Here is a 13,274-nt window from a genome sequence, read left to right on the forward strand (position 1 = left end):
TGCATACACATGAACCTTTTTTTTTTGACCAAACATACACATACACTCAAGAATGCAAAAATTGTATATTTTTCCTGTTTTTCCTCTTGTTCAATAGAGGTGGGCACGTATCGAATATTTCTATGATTTTTAGTATTTTAGATTTGCTTTATAGTTTAAGAATATCTGGGTTTTTTTGGATATCCGAAAAATTTACAGATATTTACTAATATTTACGGATATTTCATTCACTTTATTCAATAAAAAATAAATTTTGGAAACACTATACAAGTTTATTTTCAAAAAATATTGTTCACATAATAAAAAATAAAAATAAATATTAGTGAAATTATATGTTTCATAAAATTTTAAAATTAATTAAAAGTTTAAAATTTTAGAATAAATTGTAGTTTTATAAGTATTTTTATCTTTTTCAATTTAATAATTAATTGTATTAATAAATTATATGTTAAAATAATAAGTATAAAAAATTATACATTTAAAATTCTATATTTAAATACATATACATCTATTTGTATAGAAATCGGAGCGGATCAAATATCTGACTCTAATTTTTAGTATTTTTTATTTGTTTCGTTTTTATTAGATATTAATTTTAATATTTGTTTTGCTTCGAATACTTATGGATATACAAATTTTTGGATGAAATTTAAACGAATATAATAAATCAAATCAAAACTACCGGATAAAATGGTGACCCTCCTAATGTTCACTTCTTTTTTCTATAAATTTTACATGGACTGCTTAAGGAACACAAAATTTTATACGAGTCAAATTCATTAATTTTTTCTTCGTTTACTTTTCTTTTCCTCTTTTTCTTCCTTTTCTATGACATACTTTATGTCAGTCTATGACACTATGTAAACAGTCAACGGTCACTAAAATATAATGGAATATTTGATTAAAAATAGAATATACCATTTCTGAAATCGTATAGAATGGTGCCAATGTAATATTTAACTAACTAGGTAATAATCCACGCATTGCACGGAATGTAATTATTAGTTTCGTTTTTAATAAAAAGACAATAAATCTGTTTATTCTGGATATTGGTTCAGTTTTAAATTTTTTTTTTGTTTTAATCTTCTAAAATATAACCATTATTTTAAATTAATATTCATTTTAGTTTATTCGGTTAAAATGTTTGATTTTTTGATTTTTCTAGTAAAAACAAAAAATTAATATTATTTGTTTATTTTGATGTTATGAATTTTAAATAGTTGTCAAGTCGAACCAATAGTTTCATATTATAGTTTCTAAACAGATAATAATTTAAGAAAAAGAAAAGAAAATTAGTATTTCAATACAATTTGGTCTGTAATGAAAGAAGCACTAAGAAAAAATATTTCAACTTTAAAAAAAAATTAGATACTTCAGTTGTGGTGAATACTTAGTTACAAGGTGCTCACATCAAGGTGCTCACATCAAGGTGCTCACATCAAATTGCACATGCATGTGTATGTAAAAAATATATAAAATAGTTGATAAATATATAAAGATATTGTTATAATATTAAATGACATTTTTTTCAAAATAATACATGAAAGATAAAATTAAAATTAATTTAAAATAAAAAGGCCTTGACATTAGTCATTTTTTACATACAAAGAAAATAAAATTGTATCCGTAAATAGGGGTGGACACAGATCGAATATCTAGGTATTTGGAAGCATTTGTGTCGATTCGATCTTTAGCCACCTAGATATTCGGTGACTCGGATATCCGAAATGTTTTAGAATTTTACAGAATATCCGATTTGATGCGTAAATAAAATAAAATTTAAAAATAATTGAAAATTTAATAATAACATTTTATTACAAAAATAAAACATTATTTAAAATTTTAAATTCTAGTACCGATAAAAATAAATTTAATTCATAAAAATATTGTAAAACTGATATAAAGTATAATATATATAACATATATCTATATTTCTTTACATATATGTATATATATATGCATATAACATATCGAATTAAATATATGTTCCTAAAAATATTGGTATTTGTGATTTGCTTCTTTTTTGGATATTGTATTTTAGTATTTGATTTGTTTCGTAGAGTTACGGATATCCAGATTTTTTTGTTCAAATCAAAACAGATAACGAATCGAATCGAAATTTATGAATATTTGCTCAACTTTATCCGTAAACAATAAAAAAATAATATAATATATAGTTTGACTTTGATTCGTTATCTATTTTTATTCGAACCGAAAAATCCAGAGTTTTATTGAAACCATGTATGTGAGTTTTATATTAAAAAAAACGCAAAGTACATAATGTGAACACATTTATGAATATAGTGTGAACGCGTTAACATATTTATTGTCAAATCATTGTGAGGCTGCTACGTGTCAATTATAGTGTGAATGCATTTATTACAATGCTTGTCTTTTACTCCCTCCGTTCCCGAAAGTAAGACGTTTTAGATTTTTTACTTGTTCCACAAAAATCCTAAATTTGGTTAAATACTTCCAGTTGGCTTAAAAATTGTCTCTGGAGAGATGCTCGATTCACACCAAACAAATCGTATAAGCCGAGAACCTATCGCGGACTTTAAATCGGTATAAATCAGGTTGAAATCGCAACATGAAAATCGATAGCCGGCTAGTCACCGCATAAACCTTAAAACCGAAAGTAAACCTAGATCTTGCCCTAAACCCAGCACACTGGTCTCTAACATCTCAAGACATGATCTAAAAAGTGATACGAGATCTTAAAAAACATGTCTCTTCGTCTATATCTTAACTTTCACGAAACTTCGTAAAAATAAATAAGTAATTTTACGAAATTCACATCTCGAGCAAACCAACAGATTGAACGTCTCGCTAAAACTAAATATGAGACGACAACTCATATTTATTTCAGACATATTCAGAACAAAGTAGTTCGATAAATATTCATCATATATAAAACCGCAAAGCGGTAGGGATTCGAAGCCACCAACGGCCAGTCCCGATTTAAACAAAGCGACCAACATGCCCACACAAAGTCTCAACATAAAGGCCACACTCGGCCAGATACAAATAATAAAGGCCACACTCGGCCATAAACACAAGATAGGGGGAAACCTCCTCCGTCAAATGCTAACTTTGATTTTCACAGATCAAAGTTAAAACCCCCGGACATGGAAGCTTCAAATGCATCCGCGGGACAATCCACTTCCTCATCATAACCAGCAACCTCGGTCGCGACCTCCTCCGTATCGGGAAAAACCGGGATGGGGTCCCAGAATCCCTGAATCCTCCCATCGGGGGAAATAAGCGCCTCGGCATAGGCATGATCATTCATGCCACCTTTCATGAGTTCCATCTCATCCTCGAAAACAGAGTCGTCCGCCTGCGTCTTCCAAAGGGTACAAATTGAACCACGCGCCCACCGAGGAATAAGCCTCCTTAAGGTTTCCATACTTGGCTTTGAACTGAGAAGCACGGTTTTTCATCATCTCGGTGATCTCTCTCCTACCTCTCCTTTCCGCTTGACGAACGGCCTTGGCATGATCCTTGGCAAGTTTCGAATCTCGCTCTAAAATTTCGTTTTGAACACGCGCAAGGTATTTTTCCGCTTTCTCTGCCTTGAAACGATAAAACATGGCCTCCCTGTGGCTTATCTCAAGGGCTGAACCAAGCATGTTCAGACCCTGCAAAAAACAACTAACGTGTTTAAAAAAAAATAGGGGCGCATGATTCTATCCGCGAAGTTCCTAAAGGAAAAAGAAACTAACCCCGTTGATTATGGACGAAGGAGGATCGAAACTCGAGGGCAAACCAGCGAAGAAATCGTCAAAATCTGGAATAGGTACCTCGATCGAACCGCTACCGTCACCATAAGCAAGGTCTGGGTCCCATCCTGGGAGAATAGAGTCATCTACGGAAAACTCTATATCACCAAGATCAATGCCTTTACGCTTAGAAGATCTCGCGTCCTTTTCCTCCGCGGGAACATCGCAAGGAGTAAGAATCACTATTCTCTTCTGCACCCACTCCAAGATCGGGATGCACGAGTCTCAATGTTATGCGGACTCTCCTCGGCGTAAAGAAGGTCCAGAAAAAGGACCATTCCTGAGGAGATCCCTCACTTCGATCACGTCTTCGGGAAATGGGGGAAGCGGGTTAATGAAGGGACTGTCATTCGGCTTGCTCCGGAACAATGGGTTGCAATTCTCTTCGAAAGATGCAGCATTTATACGGACGAAGAAGAAGAACTTCAACCACGAGTTAAAGTTGGAAATAAGCCCCTTAATCACCGTCATATATGTCCGAGGAACCAACTGGTAGAGGTGCGGGCTTCGAGACAATTTGCAGCCTAAAGATCGCTTCAAAGTGGTCAGCGGTAAGGGAGAGACCATGCTCGTGGCTCAGGATCACAACACCGATGAGATGCTGAAAGCTGGTGGGGTTCAGCTGGCTTATCGGTACTTCTAAACGGTCCAACACACGGACTATGATTTCAGGAATCGGAAACCACATACGGCAGCGCACCAAGAATGAATTGTAGCAAGTAAATAACCCTCCGGGTGTTAGGGGATTTTGTGTAGGATCTTTGTGAGTACTACGGAACGATGGACAAGCTGGTAAACCGAATGAGTTTGTATGTATTTCGTAAGGATTTGAGAGAATAATGAAAATATGGGCTTGAAGAGACGTATTATTGATCAGACAAACAAGAACAAGAGAGGTTACAATGATCTTTGAATAAACCCTACTAATTCTAGTGTCTAAGCCTTGGAGAAGTCGATCCCCTGCTTTAGGGTTTTAGTAGCTCTTACATAGTCGTCTAAGAGTCGGTTTCATTAGGTTAAACTCTTCCATATTCTGAAATATGGAAGGTTTTCCTTGTCGGAAGTTTTCCATTTCTTGGAAGGGAGCTCGGTTCCTGGGACCGAGCTCGGGGTTCCTTCTAGCGGGGACCCGGAGCGTTCCCTTATCGGGGACCCGAGGGTCTAGGTCCTGCCGGGAGGCTGGAGGAAATGATACCAGGGTATTTTCCCAACAGTTTGCCCCTTATTTCTCGATTTCGTCATCGAAGTCGGGGAATAACCTGTGCACTCAAGTCAACCGGGTTTGCTCATTCTCAGCAGGCTCCCCTTAGGTAGGACCCCGTTCCATTGGTTGCTAGCCTGGGTTCCACTCAAGCCGGAACTTATTCTGAACCCAGGTGAGGATCGGTTCCTTCGTGTTTGACCGGAGTCTAGTAGTAGTTTCTCTTATCTTCTGGAGATGATGAGGTCGGAGATTTGAAGTTTTAAACCACGCGCGGGCTGGAGAGACGGAGAGATCCAGGGACATTTCCTGTTTTTGGAAGATTCCTTCCTTAATATCAGAGATTCGACTGATATTTTCTTCCCTTTGCGTAAAGGAAATAATTTTGAATTTCAAATTTTGCGGTCCGAGATCTGTTGAGACGTACGACTTCCTCGGGAAGACTTTCAACGGCTTTCCTGTATATATTCCTCTGCCTTCTCTTCCCTTTTGCTACGCTCCTTGCTTTCCCATATCTTCAACTCAGGTACTTTTTCTCTTCCTTCTTTGCTTACGCCTTTCTAGCTTAGCCATCGTGATTTCCTAGGCCCATAGTTGTCCATTTTACTGTGGTCGCCATCTATCGATTAGGAACCGATTGACCATGTCCAAACGATCTGCCTCTTCGACACCTTCGATGATCGAAAGGGCTGGTTCGGAGAGAAGGGTAGATTCTCCAGTTTCTCGATCCGACAGCTCTCCTGATCCGGGCACGGGATCAAGTATGACTTAGCAGCTCCCCGTCCATATGCGTATGCGTCTCCTCCGCCGATAGGTCATGCGTCTTCTGTGAGGGAAGACGACATGGTATCCATTATTCTTCGAATACCGGCACCGGAGGAACGGGCATCTAGCTTCATCCCAGGGCAGATAGCCATTTATGACGCTTTCTTCGATATCAGCTTTAGAGGAGTGATCCCAGCGCTTATAGCGAGTTTATGCGATTTTTTCGAGATCTCTCCTTCCCAGCTGAATCCTCCGTCTTGGAGATTACTCGTGGCTATTCATAACCTGGGTGACCTAGAGAGCTTATCCTTTGGGATCAATGAGGTTCTATTCTCTTATCACTTGGCCCCTCTGAAATGAAACGAAGGTCGGCTTCAACTTCATCCTCGTAGCTGATTGCCTATTGTGGAGGAGCTTCCAAGGGGTGATCGTAAAGGATCTGCTTTTAGTAAAAAGTGGCAGGACCGATATGTTTTCATGATGCTTCTAGGGGATACGCATGGTTATACTGGTTTTTTGAACTTCTAACCCTCTTATTGTTTTTGCAGCTGGAACGCACCCTGCTCTTCCGGAGGGAGAGGATACCGGTTTTCGAGCACGCCAGCTTCCCCTTGATCGTCGTCAAGTACCTTTCTTACTTAGTGACAGTGCGTTACACCGTAGCAGCCTCTGGGGTAAGCGTCTTTCGACTGATGCACTTTGAATGTTCCTTTGTTTGGATTCCTGATGATTCTTTATGCAGGGAACATGTCTAGGAATACTAGCAACGATCCTTTCGCAGCCTATCAAGAAGCGGCCAAGGTGATGTCTTCAAAGAAGGGCTCCACGAGCAGGACAGTGTCCGGAGACGACTTGGTGATTACTGGTAGTCGTCGAGCGGCGACAGTGAAGATTGAACCTTCCGCCCTGGTTCAGACCAAGAAATCTAGGGGTGGAGGTATGGCGGCCCGATCTTTGCAGCAGTCAGCCGAGGTTGCGCATTCCACGGGAAGTCTCGCCACGGATTTGTCTAACTTGAACCTCCAGGTGTTTCCTCAAGATGGCACCATTCATCCTTCGGGAGAGCCATTGGAGGTTGTTCAGATCCTCCGAGGGGGACTTCTTCGGGTACGTTGTTGTACTTTTGATTTCTTTCTATTCCGGTTTCTGATGGGAGACTGTGGTTTTCTGTGCAGACTATCTCCCAGCTGTTTCATCTTGGAGAGCGGCTGTTTATTGAGGGCTCGTTGGTTAGCCAAGAAGAACTAGATGATTTGAAGTGTCATGTTTCAGAGGTGAAGGCTCAGCGTGTAGCCCGTGAGATGGAGATCCATGATCTCAAAGACAAGCTAAAGGATGTGGAGAGGACAGCCGAAATATCCTCGACGGATGCGTTGAGTATTGGCAAGAAGAACCAGGGGTTGGAAGAGGCCATAGAAACTCTGAGGCTTGAAATGGTGATGGCCGTAAACGGGGCAAGAGTCACCGCTCGGTGGGAATTGATGGCTACAGAAGAAGAATAACCAATGGGACCTGGCCAAGGCTTTGGAACAATATAAAACAGTAGCCTTGGAGGAAGCCAAGAACAAAGCTGCTCCGGTTCCTACGTTCGAGGACGAGCCTGCTGTTCCCCCTATTTCTGAGATTGACTTAGATTTGAGGCCTGGGGGTTTTCCTCTTGAACTCATGTTCTTCCTTTTTTTGTAATAACGGCCTTTCTCGGCCTGCTCTGCTTTTGCTTGAACAATATCCCTGTTGCGGCCTTATGAAATAAGTTTCTCTGGTTTTGTTCGCTTTTCTTCTTTGAGATATTTGGCTTTCGTAGATGATATTCGTATTGCTTCTGTAGCTGTCTCTTCTTTCGTAAGAAAGCATTTTGCAGGATGACCTCGGGGTCTTGAAACTTGACTCATGAGTCGTAATCGGAGGATTGGTGACCCAAGTGTTGATCGCTTGATAGTCTCTTACAGGACTTGAGCCGTCTGGGCTTTGGATGATCGTCGAAGGACTCGTGGATCCTGGATGCTAAAGGTTCCTTGGAACCTTGGACCTTGCAATGATCAGACCTCGTGGGTCTCGTATGACTGGATCTCTCTCTTGGGACCCTGGGGTCGATTGGAGAATTTTAATAATCTTGGGACCCGGGGGTCACTTCTTAGGGAACCTGTGGGTTCTGGACCCTGAGGTCTTAAGTTGTACACATGGTCTTTGGACCCTGAAGTCTTTTTAGGGAACCAATAGGTTCTTGGGCCTGAGGCCTGTCTAAGCCTGGAGTTTTTTCTCAGAACCCGAAATTAAGGTTTTAAAAGGACCGCATTCTGCCATCCTAGGTGAGGCCACTCTCGGTACCTGTTAGGGTATCGCATTCTACCGCTCGAAAGCTGGTCACTATCGAGTTCCCGTGCTGCATGTTGCTTTCTGCAGAAAGCCACTATCAGGCTTTAGAGGGTGCTGGTGTGGGTGAAAACCCAAGTGCCAGGCTTTGCTGCTTTCCACGTATGGAGAAGCAGGATATTATAAGGTGCTCCCGGACTTTTTCACTTGCTCAAGGGAAATTATACCTCGTGTCCCCTGTATTATTCTAGCACGTAGCATTTTAATACAGGTACTTTCACATTTTTGGTATTTTTGTTTGGGACTCCGATATGCCTGAGGCTATACATGGGTTTTAGGTAGTATTGACGGCATACTCGGGCTTGCGCAGACCCATTCCTACCTTATGTCTCATACCCGTTTTATTTTTGCGTGGTCGTACCTTATGTCTCATACCCGTTTTGTTTTTGCGTGGTCGTACCACTTGTCATTAAGGGTTGGCCAGAATCGAAGGTCTGTTGGACCTGATCCAGCTCGTTTTCCCGTTAAGTATTATGACATTCCTACTACTCTTTTATAGTCGGAACTATTTTATTATATAAGCTTTGTCCGGAGACGTTTCAGCGTACATAATAGGAGTAGGAAAACATAATCCTTAAATAATTGATAAAATAATTAATAGAAATCATGGTCCGGGACACCGTACAAGATATCAGCTTGCGAGGTACCCCGAAGGTTAGGCCATGTTTTACCTCTTGTTGCTAGGTGATCCGCAGGTTTTGACTTGCTTTTGGGACGAGCGTCCTTGCTGGAGGGGTCCTCCTTCTTCTTCAGGGTTTGACTCTTTCTTGGGTCTAGGGACCGCGGTGCTTTTCTTTGCGGCTGCGTGGCTCACTCTGCTTACTTCTGAGCCTCCAGATAAGACATGGATCAACCGATCTTGGCGAGGTGGTGAGGCTGGTGCAGCTCCTTTGGATTTCCCTGATGTCTCTTTGCTGAGGGGGCCTGGCTTTCTCTGAGAGGAATTCTCGGAGATGCCCCTTTTGGAGTAATCGTTGACCTCGATCCTCAGGGTGATACAGTCTTCGGTTTTTTGGCCATGATCGCGATGGAAGTCGTACCAAGTCCTGGAGTCCAGAACGAGTCAGGTGCTTCATCTTTGGAGGCCATGCACCTGTTGGCCCATCTGTCTCAGTGCGTTGACTAGATCTGGTGTTGATATTGAGAGATGGAAGATATCGGGCCTGGTAGATACCGACATCCCTTCTTCCTTCTCTTGCGGCCGGTACTGGAACATGCCCATGTTTCTACTACCAGAGTCCTTGGATCCCCTTTGGGAGGATCTTTCATCTCGGTATCCTCGATCTGATCGGGCTGACCTTTGGTCCTGCTTTTGCTGAGCCTTGGCACGGCTAGCAACATCTTCCTCCCACTTCACTTGCGCCCAGGCTCGGGACAACACATCTTCCATGGTCTTGCAAGGATACATGGTCCGCTCTTTGTATAGCTCCCCATCTGGAAGTAGACCTCTCTTGAAGGCAGAGATCGCAGTAGGGATGCTGCATTCGGGGACCGCCACTTTTTCCTGGTTGAAGAGGGCTATGTAGTCTCGCAGGGGTTCCACTCGATGCTGGAGGATCTCGTAGAGACCATCTGAAGTCTTCTCCAGGCTCCTACTGCTTGTGAATTGCTCCACGAATTTGTCGCTCAGGCCTGCGAAGGAAGATATGAACCTGGTAGGGAGATTGATGTACCATTGCAAGGCGGGTCTGATCAGAGTGAAACCGAACCCTTTGCACATCGTGGCCTCGTGGGATTCCTTAGGGAGTGCAACCGCCAACATCCTTTGCTTGTACTGTGCGATGTCATCGTCGGGGTCGCCAGTACCGTTATACATCTTGATGCTGGGGAAGGAGAACTTTCTAGGCATCTCAACCGAGGCAATCTCTTCCGCAAAATGGGTATCCGCGTAGGAATCAGGGTTTCTCCTTCGGATTGGGGGAGCTACTCCTGGTAGGCGTTCTACCATGGATTGCATGGCATCGAATCTCTTAGAGAAAATCTGCTCTAGGTAGGCGGTTATGGAGGATTCGGTTGCTACTTTCTCGGCTTCTTCCTTCTCAGGTTCTGGCTCGGAATCACTCTCCTCCAGATCATAGATTTGAGGATTCTCGGTCCTTTCCCGTGTTGCCCCAGCACCCCAGATGCAGAAGGTGTGTCGGTGGTACCTTCTCCGGTGCTGGGCGTGTTGAGATTTCCCATAGGTCGAACCCGGGTGTTGAAGCGACGCTTCTTGTTACCTGACACGTTGAGGGTTTGATTATGGTCCCGGAGGGCAGTGTTCTCTGACTGTAGCTGGCTGAGCTTCTTGGCGCTTAGCTCCAACTGTTTGGAGTGTTCGTCAAGTTTTTCCTTCAGGCTCTGGACTTCTGAAGAGAGTTTGGAATCTTCTCTGGTAGTTCTTTGAGTTCGGTGTATGTCGCTTATTTGGCCTCGCAGGCTGTCTATTTGCCTTTGAAGCTCAGCTGTTGTTTGAGTAGCTTCAGGTGGTTCGCCGTCGTGCTCACCCACCGTCATTGTCACGTAGTTAGATTACCCCCCTCCTTCTAGCGCCAAATTGTTAGGGGATTTTTGTGTAGGCTCTTTGTGAGTACTACGGAACGATGGACAAGCCGGTAAACCGAATGAGTTTGTATGTATTTCGTAAGGATTTGAGAGAATAATGAAAATATGGGCTTGAAGAGACGTATTATTGATCAGACAAACAAGAACAAGAGAGGTTACAATGATCTTTGAATAAACCCTAGTTCTAGCCGTCTAATTCTTGTCTCTAAGCCTTGGAGAAGTCGATCCCCTGCTTTAGGGTTTTAGTAGCTTTTATATAGTCGTCTAAGAGTCGGTTTCATTAGGTAAACTCTTCCATATTCGGAAATATGGAAGGTTTTCCTTGTTGGAAGTTTTCCATTTCTTGGAAGGGAGCTCTGTTCCAGGGACCGAGCTCGGGGTTCCTTCTAGCGGGGGATCCGGAGCGTTTCCTTATCGGGGACCTGATGGTCTGAGTCCTGCCGGGAGGCTGGAGGAAATGATACCGGGGTATTTTTCTCCAACACCAGGGGATTGTCAGCACTTTCTCCTCGACAAGGAATTCGAAACTCTACCGTGTCTGAAATCTGACAGAACGCTCGAACGGTCTTATGAAATTCGCCAGTGCTTCTGCTCGGCGCGCCTGTTTCGACCGAACGCTGTTTCATGACAGGAAATGACTTTTCGCTAGGGGGAATAATTGAACCATATCTCGCTATCCAGTACGCCTCACCATCGGCAGGATCTATGGAGTAGGGCGCAAACTCAGCCTTCGGGACGAGGATATCATCACGAACCTCTTCGGACGAGGAACCGCGGGAGGTACCTCTTTTCGAAACCTTTTTTCTGCTAGACATCTTTCAAACTTAAAGAAAAAAGAGAAGGAAAGGGAAAGGAAAATTTTCTCCCAAGAAGTTTCTTATGAAAATAAGTAAGTGAAAATATGAGGAAAGTTACCCTCCTTCTTATAGGCATTAAAAGTTACTATTTGTCTGTGGATTCTTGGATGTAAACTCCGTCCAATACTCCTATCTTGCCTAACTTACCAAACCGCACGCTAGAATCTCATCGTAATCCATGATTCTAACGGGCTGGGGGGCTAACTGTTGGGGTCAAAAACGGACACAACGAAGTTAACATCCAAATATCCGTAGAAAAATATCATGAACGTTTTTACGAAGGTATTCTTTATAAATATTACTTTTACGAAGAGTCTTGCGGTGAAATATTGCACTAATCTTGGTTCATTCATCGAAACTAAACACTCGAAGCCCAAGAACACGTGCATGGAACATCGGAAAAGGATCCAAACAAGGTCGCCACGTAGCGACCGACCCACGAACGAGCCGGTCGCTACGTAGCGACTGATCCGCAAATGAGTCGGTCGCTACGTAGCGACCGACCAAGCCATCCGTCGGTCGCTACGTAGCGACCGACCAAGCCATCCGTCGGTCGCTACGTAGCGACCGATCCGCAAACGAGTCGTTCGCTACGTAACGACCGACCAAGCCATCCGGTCGGTCGCTAGACCAACCAAGCAAACGAGTCGGTCGCTACGTAACGATCGACCAAGCCGTTCGTTTGGTTGCTACTTAGCGACCCATCCATCGCGGACCCGGTCGCTACGTAGCGACTGCATTGTCTTGGACATCGATCAATGGGTACGACCCAAATCTGTGCATTCTCGTATGTTCCTCAATGCCAGCTACCATGTACCACAGCCATATCATTTCTCACTCCCATCGATTGGAGTTATCACTTAAACTTTACGATAAAAATCGCGGAAAGTTTTTTTTATCGATAAAAATCGTAATAAACGTATCGATTTGAAAAATGGCCCAAATAGGTCTAAAACGTTATTAGAAACCCACTTACGATTTTTTAAGGAAAATCCCATAGATACTATGGCGGTTTATACTTAGTCCGCAAGAAAAGATAAATGTCAAATTTCCGCAGATAAATGTTAAGTTTCCGCAGATAATCATGAAGATCGAGAAAAAATGGAATATCTCCATTTTCGAGTTATGACGGCTTAAAGGTAGAAGAGGAAAGCTCAAACCGACCTTGGAGGGAGTATATAAGGATTCCTAGGCGAGAGGCACAAGGAGATAACTTCTTCGGAGCAAAATTAGCACTTAGAGCAATTAGGCAACTTTCCGTTTTTGTTATTTCGAGCTGCGACTCAACTAGGTTCTGCAGTCTTAGGTTATTAGAACTAGGGAACTCGCCGACAGCTCTTGTAGCCAAAGCTCCTACCTTGTTGTAAACGCTCATACGCAAATTCGGAATAAGATCTATTTTGCTCTCTTTATGATTTCTTATTTCTTTTCGTCTTTGTTTTCATGTTCTGATTGGTTGGCGTGTTGTTTAGCAGATATCCGGGACCTCTGGGAAATTAGAGTTTTCCTAACTTTCCTTATTTAAACGGAAATCGACAGTGCGAATTTCGGTTCCCACAATCAATATGAATCCTTTAACCATACGATTCTCTGATTGAATAAACATAAGCGGAAGTGTACCCGATGTATCCATTGCTCTTAGGATCTGATGTTAGGGAATGGATCTTCCGAAGCAAGCCCTACGTGACTTTAATTCTCTATGGGATATAGAGAGTTCGTTATTTTCGGCTAGGGTTGCCTTGGGGTTCATAA

General features: G+C 42.5%; 1 protein-coding gene across 1 annotated transcript; it reads right to left on the reverse strand.

The window, feature by feature from the left end:
- Nucleotides 1-9,193: 9,193 nt before the first annotated feature.
- Nucleotides 9,194-10,069, reverse strand: LOC125590479. Its single transcript, XM_048764058.1, has one exon. It carries the CDS (start codon nucleotides 10,067-10,069, stop codon nucleotides 9,194-9,196), a length of 876 nt encoding a protein of 291 aa, XP_048620015.1.
- Between the last annotated feature and the right edge of the window lie 3,205 nt (nucleotides 10,070-13,274).

The sequence above is a fragment of the Brassica napus genome, chromosome C7 (genome assembly GCF_020379485.1).
Source record: "Brassica napus cultivar Da-Ae chromosome C7, Da-Ae, whole genome shotgun sequence".
In the NCBI taxonomy this organism is placed as follows: domain Eukaryota; kingdom Viridiplantae; phylum Streptophyta; class Magnoliopsida; order Brassicales; family Brassicaceae; genus Brassica; species Brassica napus.